Source organism: Tetrao urogallus (assembly GCF_951394365.1).
Source record: "Tetrao urogallus genome assembly, chromosome: Z".
Lineage (NCBI taxonomy): Eukaryota > Metazoa > Chordata > Aves > Galliformes > Phasianidae > Tetrao > Tetrao urogallus.
Window position 1 is genome coordinate 65,067,886 of NC_136816.1, and position 20,943 is coordinate 65,088,828.

The 20,943-nt window shown below is 38.9% G+C and overlaps 1 protein-coding gene across 1 annotated transcript in view; it reads left to right on the forward strand.

Annotated features, from left to right (window-relative positions):
* Nucleotides 1–20,943, forward strand: part of ADAMTS12 (ADAM metallopeptidase with thrombospondin type 1 motif 12) — a gene marked incomplete at both ends in the record, with an annotated part of 174,450 nt that overhangs the window by 141,919 nt on the left and 11,588 nt on the right. Inside the window, 3 exons of the mRNA XM_079548724.1 lie at nucleotides 6,163–6,289; nucleotides 12,299–12,509; nucleotides 15,160–16,299. Of these exons, the coding sequence (XP_079404850.1) occupies nucleotides 6,163–6,289; nucleotides 12,299–12,509; nucleotides 15,160–16,299 (1,478 nt within the window). The remainder of the gene's footprint in view (nucleotides 1–6,162; nucleotides 6,290–12,298; nucleotides 12,510–15,159; nucleotides 16,300–20,943) is intronic.

Consider the following 20,943-nt stretch of genomic DNA (forward strand, 5'->3'; position numbering starts at 1 on the left):
AATACACAGAATCACAAGATTTGGAAGAGATTGAGGCCAGGTATAGGTATATGCATAGGTAGATAACCAGCCAGCTCTTTAGTATCTCCATAGAAGGAGACTCCACAACCTCTCTGGGCAGCCTGTTCCAGTGCTCCATCACCCTTATTGTAAATAAGTTCTTCCTCATGTTAGTATGGAACTTCCTATGTACAAGTTTTAGGCCATTAATCCTTGTCCTACCACTGTGCACCACCAAGAAGAGCCTGGCCTCATCCCTTTGCCTCCCATCTTTCTTTAGATATTTATAAACATTTATCAGATGCTCTGTCCATTTTCTTTTCCCGAGGCTGAAGAGATTGAGATTTCTCAGCCTGTCTTCATGTGGGAGTTGCTCCTGATCCTTAACCATCTTTATGGCCACCTGCTGGACTTTTTCTATGAGATCCTTATCTTTTTTGAGCTAGGGAAACAGAGTTCAGATATTACAGTCTATTTGCATTTCTCTGCAGGTACTCTATGCTTAATTTGACTGTGCTCCAGCCTGAATGTGGACCAGTCATGCTGTTGGTAGAGTCTCTGAGCTAGCTGTGGCCCTACTAGGCTCCACATGAGTTTGAGCTCTGCTTATCTAGGTGTAACCCTGCACATTAACAGCAAAACTTGGAGCTCAGCTGCGCAGCCACAGAGGAAAGAGTATTTGGAAAATGTTAATGGTCCATCAGCAAAGAAGTTTGTAAACTCTGAAGTCTTGCCTCATTTAGCAAGGAATGGACATGGTAGTAAATGTTTATGTAGAACCAGAAATTCTCACAGTTGCACGTTATTGTATTTGTTCCTCTTGAGTTCAGCTTGAAACCAAGTGGCAAAAATAAAGGCAGGACTTAATGTTCCCAGTGTTGCTGCATTAATCAGCATATTTCCCTGACTTCTGCAGAACTTCCCCTTAGGTTTAAATAATGAGATTGATTTTATCTGAATGTACAGGCTGTTTAGAACCAGAACTTAGTGCCATTGGCAGTAACAAGCCTGCTGTGCCAAATCTCAAGCATTAAAATATTTTCTTAAGGCTTCTAACGTAAAGTGTATTGAAGTAGGCAAGAAGATAATCTTCTGTTATCAATACAGTGCATGACAACTCTACTGAAGACAAACCTTCAGTGGGGGTCAAGGAGATTAAAAAAAATAAGTTGCATTTGTTTAGACTAAATGTGATAATGAAATAACCTTGAAGTACTTTTTCATTCATCATTTGGTAAATAATGAACTAGTTGCTTTTCAGGTTCAAAGGGGTGGGGGGGGCCAAGAAAGCTGAACTACTGAAAACTGACTGACATAGCCAGTGAGAGAAATTGATTCGTACCTAGAGATTTTTTTTTTCCTGGCAAACCTGGACCTGCCTAAAGATTCATTGTAGGCCACACATTAAGATTGGTCAATAGGACAGTGATAAATCCAAGAGCTCTTCGGCCTTTTGTAGCCACAGAGATCAGGACAATGAAATCACACTTTCCATAGCCAAGAGAGGAAAACACAATTAGAGAGTGGCAAATGGGACAACATACACAGGAGCAGACTGGTCCAGGAAAGCCTCTTCTATCTAGAAGAAAAAAACCACAGTTTTACCTCCTTCTCTAAGGGAAATTTCCAATGATGCATAATGTATTCGTAGAATTAAGCTTTACCTTCACAAAATAACCTTAGGTCAACTCCTTACAGGCATTTTCCTATATTTCTCGCCTTAAGGTTGTGCCACATATTTTTCTGTGCCCTGGCCCATGTGCTTCTCCAACTCCACTGCAGCTGTGATAAAGAAGTAGTACATGTGCTTATGTTTTCCATCATCTCCTTCACATGCTTATATGTCTTGTAGTCTCAAAGAGCGAGTTCATCTGGCTTGTCAACAACATAGTCATTTAGCAGAGAATAATGTTGTCTGAAAAATCGATGTTTTCTGTAGCAAAGATAGCTGATGCTGTTTGCAGGGAAGATGAGAATACATGACAATATCTGATATCTATATGTAGTGTAGAAAATAGTTCGGTAATTTCATTTCATGACAAACTCTTGTGGCCATCATTTACAGTAAAAATCATGAGCTTTGCTCAGTCCATGCTGCAGATTCTTTTGCTTTGTATAGAATTGCATTGCTGTCAGGATCTGCTCATTACAGAAGGCATCCTGCAGACTGTTGCACAAAGTTGAGTTGCACACGACAACCCTCTGACAGTGGGCTGTCCCTCCAGAGGCTGCTGTCCAGCCAGATAGCATATAAAGACTTTAAGCTTCTTTTATAGGACAGTTAATTTAAATGCCTCACTAATTGTTTTTCTAGAATGACTACCCACTGTTGTTTCCTAAAATAATGGTCAAAAGAAACTATAAGCAAAATCTCCTTGTCCTTTTTGAAATACTGGAATTATGTTTTGTAGGACTAGTTTTGAGCGGCGTGGAATGTAACAAGAAGCAAAAAAACAGCACAGCTGCAACTAAGGGAGAATATTAGGCAACTTCAAAATCTGCTTCTCAATAGATAACACCAGTGATTGGCAAAGTTTCAAAGCTTTTCAGAAGGACTTAACTGTGAGATTTGTTTAGGGGTTAATTGCTTTGTGCCCTCTAAATTCTTCACAACTGCTATCAGGTCTATTTTGAAAAATTACCTCCAGGTGTTCCTGAACTGAAATGTACTACTAAACTTGCAGCACTGAGACTGAGAAAACAATAGCCACAGTGTTTTACTTCACAATTATGGGTCTAAGTTTTATAATGCCAAGAATGTGAAGGCAGTTTATTGTATTGCGTACGTGATCTGTGCATGCATGTGATATAATTTGTTCATTCAAGTACCAAAGTGAAGTCCGTGGACTATTTGATTTGTTGCACAACAGTGAAAATTCCATGTTCACACAAATGGCTCTTACTATGCTCTTTTGTATGCACACTTTGTACATATGCTTCTGGAATGCAGGAGTTCAGTTTTGTCATTCACAGCTTTGAACACGCCCAAACTCAAAGCTGGCTTTTCACAGAATGGGTTGGGTTGAAAGGAACCTTAAAGATCATCTCGTTCCAACTTTTTTGCCATCGCTGTTCTTCTAACAAGTGTCTACTCTTTTTAAAATCCCTTCAAACCCAACTGTTTTTTCAGTGGATACCATTTTTGCCTGGGGAAAATTTTTACCTCCCATCTAAAAAGTTCAGTATTAGGGCTGAAGCTTCTTGGAGTGGTAGAAGTGCTTTCTGAGTTGAGTAAGTGAAATTAAGATGTGTGAAAATATTTGGTAGAGCAGAGTCGAAAGTAGTTTTCTGTGCCAGTTTTTGTCCTTGTTGTTGTTGTAATTTCCATGGAAATAAATAGGCGTCATTATTTTCAGAGGGACCCATGTATCTTTACAGTGCTTTCTAGTTCAACTTGCTCAAGATTAAAAAAAAGTTAAGAAAAATCAACTGCCTACGGATATCTATTGTATTCCATCTAATCATAGAAGTGGTAATAATGTTTTTAGAGTGACATAGAAAATCAAAGATGACTTGAATATTCAATAGAATAATGAGGTTTAGGAAACATAAAATGTCATTTTAGGCAAATGCAAGCTAGTTTATGTACCATTTGCCAGTCCAACTTTCTTTTTCTATCTCATTTTCCAGACCAGCTGAAAACCTTGAAATAACGTAATAAAACTGCACACAATGTTCCTTTCTTTCCACGGCTTTATTGAAGCACCACTGTATTTTTAGGATGTCAGCTTCTAAGAAAATGTGTGTGCATCTATACAAGCATATAAATTCTTTTCAACTTTGTAACTGAATTGTATATCGTCCTGATGGGAAAGAAAAATGCATGTATGGCTTCTTTAAATATATGTACTCATCCTTGAATTTGAATTTTGATTTTGAATCAAAGATTTTGAAACTACAATATAAATTCATATAACTTCCATACTAAAAATTTTGTTTGTGTGACTTAAGTTTCTTGATGCCAGTGATCAACAAATGTTTTATGAGAATGTACAGCCTCAAAGCAGTATTTCTGCTAAGGTTTATAGCTGTTTTGAAGTTAACTACAGCAGCTGAAATGACATTAAAATTTGTTGGAGCAAAAGAGGAGTTCTCTTGCTTAATTTGCATTTGTAGCAGTATCATATCATGATTTTGAAAGGGTCAGAGTTGTATTTCTGTGAACTCCATTGTTTACAACTAATGCGAAGGCAGCTTACTATTCCACTTACGTTTTTCGTAGCATAAAACGGGACTTTGATCCCTGAGACTTTGGTCCCTGCACTGGACCAAACAGCTTTCTGTTTATTGAAGTCCCCAAAAAAAGAGGAGAGCCATGTGCAACCACACTGCGGGCAAGATGGCCGTGCTGCCGTATAGCTGCTGCCATGTCACATACTCTAAAGCTTGAATGCCTCAGCAAAAAGAATGTTAGCAGAAGCATAGGGCTGCAGTCCCTCTAATCCTCTCTTCTAGATGAAACCAGTTCTCATTCTGAACTAATGCTGTTGAGATAGATGGCTTTAGAGGTCCCTACCAACTGAACTATTCTATTCTAAAATCAACTCTTATCTATGAATGGTGGAAACTCAGTGTATTGAGTTGTTGCATAGATCTAGTCATGTCTGAAGGCTGCACCACTTTTTTAAGTATCATATACCTGAAATCTTAGGGTGCTATCTATAGAAACTAAGGGTTTCTGTCTGTTTCTATGAAATAACCCTGATATGCATGGAAGACTTCTCTTCTTGTTTTGAAGGCTTTTTTCAGTGATGTCTGACCATAACCATGGTGTGTATCTACACACCATGCTCAGTTTTTCTAAGAAGAATTACCTCTGATAATAGCTTTGGATTTCTTACTATTAGATTTAGTAGCCTGTTTTTTTTCCTGTTTTTATTTATGTATGTGAATTGTTTAATTTTGGAGAGAAATGTGTTTTTGAATGCTGCAAAGTCGCTTAAGGCAAGCCAGCCATAATGCTAGTGTGAAATTCTAGGATGTATGCTTTAATTGTCTTATAAGGGAACATTGCATAGAGGATCAGAAGAAAATGCTGCATAGAGGAATATTTTCATGGTTTTTCAAGCAGCATTGTATCTGAGTTTCTCTTCTTTTCTTCTGGATAGACTCCCATGCTGATTACTGGGAGATATGAGAAAAGGAAAAGCTTAGATCTTAAATATATCACAAAATACATAACATTTACCTCTGACATGTAGTAATAGTGCTACTAAGCCCATTTCTTCCCAGGAGAGGGATGAAACTCACAGAAATAGTACCTTAACATCTGCATATAAATTGCTATGAATAAATGGCACAGTTAACACAGTGAGCAAACATGATTTCTTCAATCATGTTTATCCCAGACATTTGTCTGGATTTGCAGCACAGGACCAACATCAAATTATTGCAGAACTCCTCTGGTGCATGCTTTTCTTTAGGTTTGCACTGGGATAATGCAGTATTTTGTTTCTGGTTTCTTTCTCTTCGATGAGCAGGAGTTTGTGTGACTGAAACTGCTAAAAAATAACCTAAACTGCACATATGGAATCTCTCTCCATTATAGTGATTTGCCTCTTATCTGCTGTGCATCAGTTATTTAGAAAACAGATTTTCTCCTTTGTATTATGATGTTGTTGCTTTAGGTCAAGATTTGAATCATTTTTAAAACTTTTAAAAAGCAGAACTGAGCATTAGCAATCATAGGGTTAACAGAAGTGAAACGTTCTGGTTTGTTTTCTGTGTAATTGCCTGTTCCAAGAGAACAAAGTAAAGAACAGTTATAATCCACATGCTGTGAATAGCCTCCTGCTGCCCTGTTGTCTCTTCTCTGTGAGAAATCCAAAAAAAACATTCACAGCTCTTTCAATTCAACTGATTTCAGGGGTATAAGAATCTTTCTGAGAGTGACAACTCACTGAGATAAGTTCCTTCTAGTATGTACCTTTAGCTAACTGATTCACTGGAGCTCTGCATAACTCCCTTTTAGCTTGACTGAAGGACACATGTACCTGATTTAGCTCAGTCGTCAGCAGAACTGATTTCTACTCCTGAAAACATCTCACGGCTCTTTCTGTATTCTGGGATGTGGTGTGTAGACAGTGTCCTCCTCATGCTGGAGGGCTTCTGCAGTTTGTCCCTGGCCTACAGGGATTACTCTTCCAATTTTGTCTCTTACAGGGGTGCGTCGCCAGATTGCCCACTGCATGCGGAAGGGAGGTGGAGCGATCAAGAACTCCTTCTGTGACCCAGCCACACAGCCAAATGGACGACAGAAGAAGTGCTACGAAAAGGATTGTCCACCAAGGTACCATTACTTTGAAGGCCCTTGTAATCTTAAATAAGAGTCATTCCAAAGAATGTATTGGTTCTAATACCAGATCAGCGTGGCATCTACAGCCTACCGTAAAGACAGCTTCCAAGCATTCCAGAGCAGAGGTGTTGTCAGAAACCCAGTAGTGGTCAAATTAAGAGTGAACTAATTAACCACAGTAAACATTTTGATAGTAGCCTATGGCTGAAAAGAAGGCACAGATTTGCTAGAAGGCATCAGTGATGCAGAGTACACATGTACATTTAATGCAGAGTACACATTTTTTGCTATAGTCAGTATTTATTTTAGTTTTTTTCTTTATGTACTGACATGTCCTACATTTGTCTTTTACTGTCTTTGGAAATCCTTTATCATGATGTCCACAGTGGTATAGGATCATAGAATGGCTTGGGTTCGAAGGGATCTCAAACCAACCAGTTCCAACCTCCCTAAAAGGAGTTGTCCTAGTCTGTACATGTATCTGGGATTGTCCCAACCCAAATGCAATACCTTGCACTTAGTCTTGTTGAACCTCACTAGGTTTCTGTGGCACACTGCTTAAGTTTGTCCAGGTCCCTTTGCATGACATATACAATTGTTATACAAGTCTTTATCTAGTAATTCCAGTTAACTCAGGATCAAAGTCATTGCAGTTATTCCCTTAAAGTATTTCATGCTGTATTTGTCAGCAGCAATTTTCATGAAGCTTTACTGTAGCAAACTGTGTTGGTTTTATTAATCATTTCCAAATATCTTCACAAGATTGTGTGATATTTCCTTTGGGAATTACATCTTTCCAGATGCAACCTCAGTAAATGACTTTTAAAAGTATGAACCACGAACATCTCATAATTCTCCATAGATTGCAAGGAAATACGAATAGACAATAGATCAAACTTAGCAACTAGTTGACCACGTGAGAGCCAAACCTACCTGTTAGTGTGAGTGTGGATGCTTTGTATTTATAACATGTATACACTTGATATTTATTCCAAAATTTCAAATGAGCTCAAGTTAACCCATTCGTTCAAAGCAGTTGCATTATTTAGGGATCTTCATGAAGGTGGGAGAGGAGAATTTTTCCAGCATTACACAGATTATGGAATTATACTGCATGTGAAGTAGGCAGAAAAGCTCTTGTTCATTGCCCATCTGAATCATGTTTCTCAAACCTATCATGCTCTGCAGAGAAAAGGGCCAGTTACATTTCTGAGCACTGCAAAATATGGACAATTGTGCTAACTTCAGTGCAGAAAACCTATATAATGTATACTTCTAGATCTATTTATTTATTTTTATCTTAACAGAAGTATGACTATAATAGTTTGATTAAGGAACCCCTGGATCACGCCCCTATTCTGATTTTCAGCAGACCTATGGCTGCATGCTTAAAGAAGAGCAGGCAAAGCAAGCATAAATCATCTCTCCTTCTAATATGCTTCCAGTTTCCAAATGCATTTAACTCAAGGCATTTCTAGAGAAATATATCTCCACAGTAATAGCTTAGACTGGCCCTGCAACCCTGTAAAACTTCATTCTTGCACAACTTCCTTGGCAAGAAGTTCCACAGTTTTAATGCCTACTCATTTTAATAGTTGGACTTTATGATCTTGGAAGCCTTTTCCAACCAAAATGATTTTGTTCTATGAATCTGTGATTTTATTTATTTTGAATCTGGCTTTCACTGGCTTCTGTTGGTGGTTACTTGCTCTTTCACTGGAAGAGCTGACAGGACAGAGTGGATTTTTATTCACCCTTCTCAGGCCGTTCACTCAGTAGATCTGGTCTCTGATCCAGGCTGTAGTCCCAGCATGGGGTTTAGCTGGTATTTACTTCTTCATGACATATGTGCCATCTCGAACCCAGGCAGATGAGTTATACATCTCTGTCTGAAAAGCAAGAAGGCTCTCAAGGTAGTTCAGTTAGGTGGTTCCAAAGAAAACCTGAATGGTAGAGAATGATGTGACTGTCCTGCGCAGTACAGTATAGCATAACTGAGAATTCATGTGAAGCTACTACAGAACAAGGTGGCTAAATTATGTGCTAGAGGTGAGGATAGTGTAACTGAACATGGCATGGCTGGGAACTTTTGTTAGTGCTGTAGCCACAGGACTGGAACTGCTAGATGATACTATTGCTTCCCAAGAGCAAATCAGTATCTTTGTGGGAACATTCCATGTGATACAACAAGGATGTTCTCTTGCACAATGCTGCTCTAACCTGTGATATCTTATTGATAATACACATGCTGCTGTGTCACTAGCTACTAGACCCTAACTCAACATCAGATAATGTATCAAATAGTATCTACAGGCAAAGAATAACATTATAGTAATGCTTGTGACTCGCACAGACCAGATTTTATCTTATTAATTCTTTTCAGGAAGTTAATTATAAACTATTTAAATGACAGGCTTCTGTAAAATCCAGGTCTTAATGTGATTATTGTTTTGTTTCGTTTTTTTTGTTTTGTTTTGTTTTTCCCCCACTTCCTACTAAAAGAATCTGGAACAATGCAAGTATTTTAAATATTGCAATAAGTATGTGCCACGTATTGGATAAGAACAAAATAAAGATGGCTGAACAGTTGAGAGTTAAAAAGTTTAGAACAGCTGCTCATGTGAAACTTCAGTGATTCTGCCTAGCAGGAGTGACTGTGTGTTTTCCACAATGTGCTACGGAATATGTTTTCCTGCCACACAATTCTTTGGTAGGCAGGGATTTTGCTCCACGGGTATTCATGATAAAAATTGACAGGCAGTACTTGGAGAGAGAGATTTTAACTTCTCAAGCTCTGAATAGAATGTTTTCTCCCACCATGAAGATAATTGCCTTAAGACTATTTAACTTGACAACATGTATGAGAAGAGGAATGGTAAATAGATTTTGATGAAGTATTTGGGATCTCCTGCTGGGTCCAGATTTATCTGTTGTTACTGTATTGTGCTCTTTCAGAAAAGTTAAGCAACACAATAAGAACAAAACATCCTGTTCTTATTATTATAAACAGACCAAAAATCAGTGCCCTGTTAGTATCTGCTGTGCCTGGTGTTCTACAAAATATATTAGTGCAAGAAGTGTCTTTCTTTAAGTTTGACTGAATATTCGACCCCATAAGCATGAAGATAGCAAACATAGATTACAAAGTCTCAACAAGACTTATAACCTTATTCAGTAAGCATCATCTGTGCATAGACAGAAAAAGCTGTTGGGCTCTGCTTTAACTATTACAGACTCAAGTTCCTCTTATGTGCATATCCTTCATTTTTTGGGTGCATTGTCAAGTGCTTTTTGTTGGACTGTGGAAAAGCTTGAGTGCTTCCAGCTGCAACTGACAGTCAACCGAAGTTGCATTTTCACTATACAGTGAATACTCTGTAGTTTGAGAGCCCCAGAAAAATTTGTTCCCACTCAGATTAGTTCTCTAAATCTTACAGTTTGTTAGTTAACAGTCTTTCTGTGCTGTGCCATGCATGCCGATGGTGATAAAACAGTCCTGTTGCTTTGCAGGGACAAGGAGATGCATTAATATTTCAGAACTTCCCAGTTGCTGTAATGGTGAATGCCATGGGAAATGGCATTCAGAGGTAGGGACAAGGGTTAGATAAAGCCCATCAGGTTTCAGTTTCTGCCAATTCACTTCAGATTCTCTTCACAGTCAGCACAGCTATATATGGTTTTCTTCCCCACATCCTTTTCTATGCCAAGCATCTTTTAATGTAATTTTTTAAAAAATCCTTCTTTATAATATGCCTAAAGCTAAGTCTGTCTGGGAGTGCCCTTCATTGTCCAACTCAAAGCTGGAAAGTCTGTCAGCATGGCCATCTCAATTTAGAAGTTGCTTATGTGGGCACTGCGTCAGTTCTACTTGTTCAACAGTTGTCTCCAATTTCAGTCATGTCTCTGCAATGTGGAGACAGTAGAAGCTCCTACAGGACTGGTGTCTTGTCACTTGGGTGCTACTACTCTGTGGCCCAAGACTTGCTTTGAGTTATCCTGTAAAGAACAGATGAGTGGATGTTAATGTTCCACCCTCCTTAATTTGCCTTTCTTCCACATCCGCTGAAACTCTGAAGTTCAGAAGTCCTCATGACAGAGTGTTTATGACGTATGTATATGAAGTAGAATCAAAGTAAGAATTATACACCCCTGAGAACTCCACTTACTGATGAGAATAAACTTTCAGTAAAAAAAAAATAAATGTTGGGATAGTGTGTAGTGAAAATTATCTCATCAGTACAGTCTATTACCTGTGTTGAATGAGGAAATACTCAATAGAAAAAGTTACATGAGTAAATGTAGATGAAGATTGGCATGAAGGTGGAATAAGATAGTCTTGATTCTGGATTTTATTAACTTCAGAACACTTTTTTAATTTCATGACTTATTTAGAAAAATGTTTCATGTACATTAGCTTGTTACCAGTGCACGACTGCTACTTGTGAAGATAGATTTTGTAGCAAAGTGATAATTCATTATTTAGAGTTCAGTACTCAAACCTGCAAACTGCTGGCCTCTTACTCAGAGCCATGTGAAAATTAGGGAGGGAGCCAACTCTGTAACTAGAAATATGTGATCTGGTGCCATTAAAACTAATAGGGCAATTTGCATACTTGAGATTGCATTTTTGGAGGCACTATTTACAAGATACCTAAGATGATAAAGAGAATTGGAAGGAAGATGCAAGAGATGAAAACAGCCCTGAAATTACTTGGTTCAGGTTACAATAACATATTTTTATCTTCTTTATTGCCACATTCATCTGAGGTGTACTTGTTTTTTTCTTTTTAACTGATTATTTTTCCTTGGTTATTTGCAGAAGCCCAAAATAGAAAGAGGCACTCTAAAAAAAGGCAAGAGACTAGGATAAATAATGTGCTCTTTTTATTATAGCAGTATCCAGAGGGCTCACACAGGTTTATGGCAGTGGGCTATCATTCCACAGCATTTTGGAAAACAATCTGTGCTTCAGAGGGCTTACAGTGTAATTTAAAAGGAAACGAAATATGTTTTCATAACTGAAGAGAAGAAGGAAGGTGTAGGCTCCCCGGAGTAAACTAGAAGATTGCAAAAGAGAGCTGTGTGCATAGCTTGATTGCTCTGAGTCCTTATATTTTTTTTCTTAATGATTATGCTTATCATTGCCTTCCAAATCAGTGACGTTTGTTTGTTTGTTTGTTTTGCAATTGAAGAATAAATTTGTCAAGGAAAATGGAAACTATGGAGGAAGGGGAGAAAAGGGCTTGTTGGCAAACAAAAGAAGCCAGAAATGCATTGAGATTGGAAATTGTGACTGAGGCAGATGAATGCTACAAACAGTTAATAAACCTGCTGTGGAACTTTGATGTTTTCATTAGTATGGAATTAGTTTCCTCAAAGTTCATTTAGCTAAAAAAGAAAAAAAAAAGTGCAAAAGTGTAATGTTGGTTTTAATTCAAAAACAATTTTTTCTAGACAGAAAGTCATTTTCTAAGTACATACATTATGTTTTTTGGTGTTTTTTGCTTTGGTTGGTTTGGTGGGGATTTTTTTGTTGTGTGTGTAAAGCTTTGTCTTCATGACCTGCTTTAAATCTCAGGAACAAGAAGCAATAGTACCTTGGAGCATTTTTTGACTTAGGAATTCACATCTGGGCTGGATTTCTTATACTGCAGCTTGGAGCTATTTTCTTGCCTATGGTAAACTAAACCAAATTACTTGGAAAACATTGCACTAGAGAAAACATTTATCTTTCACTTAGTGAAGGATTGTACAGTTTGCTCTGGAAGACCATCTGTGATCAGGAGAGGCAAATATAAGGGGCTGATTTTTCCATTTTGAAGGAACAAAGTACAAATTCTAATTTGTTAATTCTTTCTGTATTGAGGTAACAATAAGCAGATACTAAGATAAAAAAGATTGCTGAGCTGCCCAGCAGTTACTGAAATCTGGGTGTGAAAGGCTATCCTTAATACACTAGTGATGGGTTATTGTTGCAATGTTTCTTACATTTCTGTTTGTCAGATGGTGGGCAGGTGAATGGCAGAAATGTTCAACAACATGTGGCCCGACAGGACAGAAGAAGCGAACTGTACTTTGCATCCAAACAGTGGGATCTGATGAGCAGGCATTGGCTGTCACAGAATGCCAGCACCTGCTTAAACCAAAGACCCATTTGTCATGCAACAGAGATGTCTTGTGCCCATCCGACTGGACAGTGAGCAACTGGACTGAGGTAAGTTTGTGTCAGCTATGACATTAAAAGTTTGCTTTTTTATTTTTTCTGATTTTTTTTGTGCTTGAGCTTTTTTTTTTTATTTTCTTTTTTTCTGAAATGATCTATCATACTTAACAAAAAAAGACCAATGAGCATTTTTGCTGTGATAATTCAGTATATTGTGCAGCTAATTCACTGGCAGCTGATGACCTGCAGAATGTGAGGTCATCAAATTAATGACTGCAATATAGTAAAATTGTTTAAATATACTGGAACTTATTCTGCAATATAAGTTACTATTAATATGGAATACTCATTTGTCGTGCTTTTTTGTAATTAATCCATGGAGAGATCTCATGCTTCTTAGCATTCTTCAGATTATAGTGTTGGTATCTGCAGGTGCTTCACACCTAAGCTTTCCATTGAAGTTGATGAGAGTTATGGGACCACGGGATATTGAGCAGTCTGCTTCTCCATGAGAACTAAAAATGCACAAGGACACTTCGTAGGGGGGAGAAGTAGGTTTTCAATCGTGTAAAATTTTTAAATTGCTTTACTCTAATCAGTTCTGTTACATTGAAATTTGCTTATAGCTCACCTCACAACCATGCAATGTTGTCACATACACTGAGCTAAAGTTTATCTGATAATAAAAAAAAATACATGCTCAACAAATCTTTTCCCCTTTAGGTGTCCATAAAATTAAAAATCACTGTATTTTTGCAAACTTTCAAGAATTCTTTTTAAAAAATTTTTCCTTTTCCTAATTTGATTTCCTTTTTTTTTTTTTCTTTTTTTTTCTTTTTTTTTTTTTTTTTAAGGAACTAACAAATGAGCTTGATAGTAGATACAGATAATGAACTGGTTGAATTTTGTGACAGTACTAATACAGTTTATACTGCTCACAAGCTATCATCACTAAATGTTGATTGTTTTGTAAATTGGGTAGCCATCATTTTTTAACTACCTGTGGAACAAAAATACACTTGTGAGTATATGGCCTACTTATACAGAATGGCAATTTACTTACAAAAATATCATGCTGCTATTGAATACAGCAGTTGCTCACTTGTCATTGGTTTTTATTTGCATGTTTCTAACAAAAATAAATTTCTTCACCTCAATAAATTTGAGTGAGAGCATAGGTCAGACGTTCTCCACCAGAAATGGTAGCAATGTCCAGATATTAGTAAATGGAAAAAAAACCTTAGGTGATAAAGTGTGAAAGAGAAAACTTCCTTTTTCTCCTAGTTTATCTGGTTGTTAAAAGACCATTCTATACATTAAAAAATGAAAATACCTAATTGGGCAGATAATGAAGATGAAGTGTTACAGATATTCTGAAATCTCTTTTGTACTACATCTGTAATCTAAAGCAGAAGCTTTCAAAACTAATTCTAGGGGAGATAATTTTTCCCCAAGAAGTTAGCGAGGTTAGATATTCCTTCTAATTCACAAATGCTAATCCAAGTCAGCCACATGGCATAGTCTGACACGCTGTGCTGCATTTGGAGCATCTGTATGTGGAAGCTGCTACCAAATGCCAGCAGTTACTGTCTTTCTTAGTAAGCAAAGCACATTACTACCAAAGTCAGTAACTTCAGAGGTGAAATTGCAGTTGATACAAACTTGCATAGTTCTAAGTACAGTAAATACACTATTTTGCCAGAAATGCAAGGAGGAGGACAGACAGAATAACTAATTAACCTTCCTGCTCTGAGGTTACTGTGCTAATGCTGCAGACCTGATGTTATTTTAGAGGCATTAGCAACACGGGAAGCACCAGGAACATCAAGTCATGTGTGTTCCACTGCACCCTGAGAAGGATTGTGTGTCTCAAGGGTTTTAAAGTGCTAACAATAGGAGTGTTTGTGTTGAGCATCTATTTTAAACCAGCTAAATGAGTTGGTAGGGTTCCCTCAGATCTTAAGGGGACGTCCTTCACCAGGTTATATGTAACATCTCCAGCAAACAAGTCAATCAGCCTTATATCTTCAAACACCCGCTAAACTAACCCACTGTTGTACCTAACATAACATCATAACAGGACATAACATCAGAGGAAAAACTGGGTATCCTTAGCTTCTAGCATCCTTTGTATATGAAAGTGCTTCCATTTAGATAAAAGATACGTGGGTTAGAAGTCCATAATTTAGAAGGGAAATGCTTGCAACCCTGGCAGCAAGTGCACTAAAATTGAATGAAAGATCCATTTCGCAAGGTTAACAAGGATCTATGAGCTGTGCAAATCATCAAAGCAAGTCTTTGGCATTGTGAACAGCCAGTAGTAAGCAATATATATTTTAATAATATTTTAATGACAGCTTTCAAGTCTATTTTTTATACTTTCAATTGTACAGGTATTGGCTAAACAATTTTTGTGATTGTTTCACTGCAGAAATCAGATTCTGACATATTACTTCCATATTTTGTCTTTATCATGTAGTCTTTTATCAGTGATGTTTTCTCAAGTTGACATTTATTCTTCCAAGAACTTTAAAAATGCTCCATGATAGAAGAAAATCATAGAATGGGACGCTTGTTCCATAGGAGAAAAAAAAGTTTTTCACTATTGATAAAGATCCTTCTTTACTTAAACTGCTGCAATTTGACACTTATTTTTATTGACATGTGCAGCAGAATGATGAATTACATTCTTCTTTTGCAGTGCACAGTTACTTGTGGTGGTGGGATAAGGACTCGCAGTGTCACCTGTGCCAAAAATAATCATGAGCCATGTGATAGTTCCAAAAGACCAAACTCTAAAGCCCTGTGTGGTCTCCAGCAATGTCCTTCTGCTAGAAGATTCCTGATACCCCCACAGGTACCTAGAAGAGGGAAGATTATAATCCGAAAAACTACGAATCCCAAGTGGAGCCCACCTCACAGAATACCCATTCCTGTTCCAAGCCCAAGGTTCCATGCAACAACAAGAATTCCCAAGCCTGAAACTGTAACTCCCTCGCCTACATCCTCTGGTTTAGATAAAATCCCACAAAAAGAAGAAACCACCAACGTAACATTACAAAATAAGTTTGCTGGATCAAGTGATATTTACAATTATCCTGTTTTTTCTACTGAAAATAGTTTTCATCAAAATACTACTTCATGGCCTTTTCCTAATAGCTTAAGTACTGAAATTATAAAGCATGCTGAAAAGGTTTCTAAAAGTGAGACAGTTTCTACTGTAGGGGATGAGTTGCAAAACAGTGAGGACACTCCTGTCTCTTCTTTTACGAATAGTCCAGAAATAACTTCCAGCTATGATTACTTAACTGAAGAATCTGATGATGTTGATGGGTCAACAGAAGGCAGTGAGAAACCAACTGATTTCCTTCATAGCACAGAACACAATCTGGAAATCAGAACCAGGAGCACAATGCTAGATACCAACTCTCCCGTCCTTCAAAATGGGGATGTGACTTCTCATCTCCCCCCCTTATCTCATCCCCAAGAACCTTCTATGCCCCTTCCTGATAGTAGAGCAGCACAAGGATTGACAACAGCAAGCACTATCAGTCTGCAAGTTGATGTGCCCATCAGAGAAGTAACTACCCAAGAAGCGTCTGTTACAGTAGTGCCCACCACGTTTGGTAAAGTATGGAGAGGACAAGCTGACAGCAGAACAGAAATGAAGCTCCCTGACAATGTAATCTCCAGCACACAATTGTTAGTAAACAAGCATGCTCTCAAGAGCCACATGGAAACATCTGAGAGGATTGTGATGAATGTCACAGAAAGTAGCCTCCTAACAATATCCAACAGTTTGCCTGGTGATGCCTACTGGATAGTAGGGAACTGGAGTGAGGTATGTTACTTTTAGTTCATAAATAGTGAAAAGTGTGTCAGTTCTCTGAACCACTGCTGGGGAAATAAATTTTTATCCGACATGAGTATCATAAATTCAAATTAAAAACTTTTTATAACAAAAAATGGCTAACAGAACTTAGGATATGTGATGTTAGAATGCTTAAATGAAACATATTTGTCTGTATGGATTCTGCACAGCTCTGTGCAGCTTTTCCAGGAACATGACATTTAGTTTGACAACAGCCTTGAGACCTCAAGAGCTCTGCTTGAGAGCACAGGAAAAAGATAGGTTGTAAGATGAATCCTAGAGACACCCAATAAATGTGCTTGAAATAATTACAGAATCACAGAATTGTAGGGGTTGGAAGGGACCTCCAGAGATCAGAGTCCAACCCCCCTGCCAAAGCAGGTTCCCTACAGCAGGTCGCACAGGTAGGCATCCAGGCAGGTCTGGAACATCTCCAGAGAAGGAGACTCCACCACCTCCCTGGGCAGCCTGTTCCAGTGCTCCGTCACCTCACTGTAAAGAAGTTCTTGCGCACATTTGTGCGGAACTTCCTATGCTGCAGTTTGCGGCCGTTTCCCCTTGTCCTGTCTCCACTCACCACTGAAAAGAGACTGGCCTTGCCACTATGGCCCCCACACCTCAGATATTTATAAACCTGTTAAATAATCCAAGTTAGCTCTACATGTGCTACTGTATTGTAACTTTTACTTATATATATTATTTCTCTCTAAGTTGTATTTCCTAGCTTATCTACATTACCCTCATAACATACTAAGCTAGCTTTGTTTCTAAATAAAGCACATATGTATCATGATCAATAAACATATCTTTAGTTGGCTATTAACAGATTTATGTGGTGCGTTCCTATCTCATACCACTATCAATATTTGTATTCACCTTTAAGCAAATACCTTCTAACTCAGAGCAGCATTTGTCCTGGTAAAACCAGTTTGAATATACAAAGTTAAGATGAGAATGTTCGTCTGTATTTAAACCGGTATGTTCATGGAGAGAAGTTGCACTGTTCTTTGAAGTTTAGGTAATTGTAAACTGGAACTAGGTTGTAGCAGCAGTAAAGAGGAAGTGTTTTGTCTGGTTCACATTGAAGTTAAAGTTGTTGGGCCTGTGGTTGGGTCATTACCGTACCTTTGGATACAGTAGCTGATAATTACAGTGTTAACTATGTCTTGAATGGAGAAAGTATCAGTTTTTATCTGCGTTAGTGGCTGTGCTTAAAGGAGGTTGAAGCGAAATAAGTTTTAGCATCCTGTTGTACTTAGGAAAGCTCTGTCATTCTGAGTAAAAAAAGAAATACGGTTCACAGAAAACTGGAAACTCTTTTGAAGTGTAACACAACTGAAAGGTTCAGACTTGTAGACTTGTTCTGAAAGGTGTCAGCTTGTCCCAGATCTTAGCTTTTTAGGTACAAAAGCTTTTAAAAGAGTAACTTTGTGAGTGTCACCCTCCTGTGTGCAAAACAGATCCGCTGGAGAACTGAGCTTTCCAGTCTGGATATTTCTGATCATTACTGAGGGGTTATAATACCTGAGTAAGTTACATTTTCTCTGAAGGAGCAATATAAGTTGTTACGTTTTTTATGGCTTCTCAAAAGTGTTCTTTCTTATGAACATAAGAACATAAGTGTTCTTATGAAGATCTTTCATATCTTCCTTTACGAATACCCAGCACTATGCTTTTTTACAAGTTTCTGTGCAGTTACTTTGCTATATTCTGGGACAGTAGTTACTCTGAGGTCAGAGCCGATAAAGGGGCAACCATACCAAGAAGTCTATTTACATTTTACATTTTTAATCCAGAACTGGAAACCTCCTTGAACTGAGCATAGAATCATAGAATGGTTTCAGTTGGAAGGGACTTTAAAAACCATCAAATTTCAATCCAGCTGCACAAAGCCCCATCTAGAACACTTCTAAGAATAAGATATGCACAACTTCTCTATGCAGCCTGTTCCAGAACCTCACTACACTCACAATGAGGACTTTCTATCTAAGCTAAATCTTTTTCTTTGGTTGGTTGTTTTGTCTTGTTTTGTTTAGGCTGTTTCTAATCACTGCATTCCCTGATAGCCCCTCTCCAGCTTTCATGTAGGCCTTTTTTCAATGATGGAAGGCTGCTATAATGTTTCTCCAGGCCTTTTTCTTCTCCAGGCTGAACAGCCCCACCTCTCTCAGCCTCTCTTCACAGGAGAGGTTCTCCAGCCCTTTAATTATCCATATTGCCCTCCTCTGGTCCTGCTCCAAGAGCTCCTGTGCTCACGGGCCCCAGGCCTGGATACAGTACTCCAGATGGAGCCTTGTAGAGTGGTGTCTCATGAGAATCGACATGGAGAGGGAACAGTCATCTCCCTCACTTGGTCACAATTCTTTTGATGCATTCCAGGATACAGTTGGGTTTCTAGATTGTCAGGATACACTAACAGCTCACATTCAGCTTTCCATCCACTGATACCCCTCAGTTTTTCTCTACAGAACTGCTCTCAATCCACTAATTGCCTGGTTTATATTCTTGTTTGAGATTACTCTGACCTGAGCGCAGGACCATGCACTTGGCATGGTTGAATTTCATGAGGTTTGCATGGGCTCATCTCTTATGCCTGTTCAGGTCCCTCTGCATGGCTACACTTGGTGCTGCATCCAATTCCATTGTCGACGCAACTAACAAAGACATAAAATAATGGCAGTGCCTGTTCTGTCCCCTCTTCACTGGTCTTCGCCCTGAGCTGTTGCTGCAACTCATTGAGTGCAACCTTCCAACCAGTTCCTTATCTACCAAGTGTTCCATCTTTCAAATCAGTGTCTCTCCAAATGTCTCCCCAACCAAGGGTGTTTTGCAGGACGGTGTCAAATGCTTGTCCTAAGTCCAGATAGGTGGATTCTTCCCCCATCTACCAATGCTGTCACCATGTCTCAAAAGACCACCAGGTTTGTCAGCAGAATTTATCCTTAGTGAAGCTTTGTTGTCTGTTCCACTCTCTGTTTTCTGTGTGCTTTAGCATAGTTCCTTGGAGGTTCTGTTCCATGATCTTGCCAGAAGCAGACATGAAACTGAGTGACCTGTCATTTTTTAGTTCTTCCTTTTTCTGTTTTTAATAATAAGTGCTAATATTACCCCTTTTCCAGTCAGTGGGATCTTCACCCAACTGTGATGCATAGTGGCTTGGTAACTTAATCTGCTGGTTCCCTCAGGACTCTCAGATGCATCTCATCAGGAATTCCCATGGACTTGTGCACACTTGGGTTTCTTATGGGTTCTTTTTGTCTTGCCTGGTTGTGTTAATTGAAGAGGAATTTTCTGGTTTGCATATAAAATATATGGTTCAGTTAATGTATATAAGTAACACAACATCTTAAAAAAAAATTGAAATATAGAAAAAAAAATAGCAAAAACATGAAACTAGTGGGTTGGACATGTATGCCTTAGATGGTCTCACAGCTTGTCTTCTTTTACAGTGGGCAGTTCTTCATTCTCCAAGTCCTTGCCTTTGGATTCTGTGGCTTGGGTAGTATGGCAGGGGACTTGTTGATAAAAACAGAGGCAAAAACTGTGTAACTCTGTCTTCTCCCATGTTCCTCCACTATGTCTCATTGATGATGGAAGAGGTTCTTAAAAGGTCTGTTTGCTCTCTGGCCTACCTGGAATGTTGCAAATTCATAGAGAAACACATGGCTAAAAAGATCAGCAAGAGATGAGTCAGTGTGTCCATAGCAGTGGAGTTATAGCCCAGGTAGACCAGGAAGATCCTGTTGATGCCCTCTGTCTGATGCAGCCTGTGGATCAGTCTCTTCCTCTGTCAGGTTGGCGATTCACAGAACATCAGAATGGCAGAGGTTGGAAGGAACTTCTGGAGATAATCTAGTTCAAACCCTGCTAAAGCAAGTTCCCCGGAGTACATTGCACAGAAAAGAATCCAGGACGGTATTGCATGTCTCCAGAGAAGGATACTCTACAACCTCTCAGGGCAGCCTGTTCCTATGCTCTGTCACCTTCCCTATAAAGAGGTTTCTGTTCCAGTTCATGCCTTCTGCCCCCTGTTGCTGGGAGCTACTGAAAGGAGCTTGGTCCATACACTTCACTCCCCCACTTTAGATATTTTTAAATAGTTGTGAGATCCCTTCTCAGCCTTCTCCACTATGAACAGCGCCAGGTCTCTCAGCCTTTCCTCAGAAAGAAGATGTTCCAGACTCCTCATCATTTTTGTGGCCTCTGTTGGACTCTCTCCAGCAGTTCCCTGTCTTTCTTGAACTGGGTGCCCAAACCTGAATACAGTACTCCAGATGTGACCTCACCAGGGCAGAGTAGATGGGGAAGATCACCTCTCTCGACCTGCTGGCTGCGCTCCTTTTAATGCACTCCAGGATACCATTGGCGTTCTTGGCCACAAGGGCACACTGCTGGCTCATGGCCAATCTGTTACTTCCAGGACATCCAGGTCCTGATCTGCAGAGCTCCATTCCAGCAGGTCAGCCCCTAATCTGAACTGGTTCGTGCAGTTACTCCTCCCCAGGTGCAGGATCCTATGTTTGCTCTTCCTGAATCTCATCAGTTTTCTCTCTACCTTACTCTAAGTCTGTCTGGGTTGCTGAGTAGCAGCAAAGCCTTGTGTTGTGTAACAGA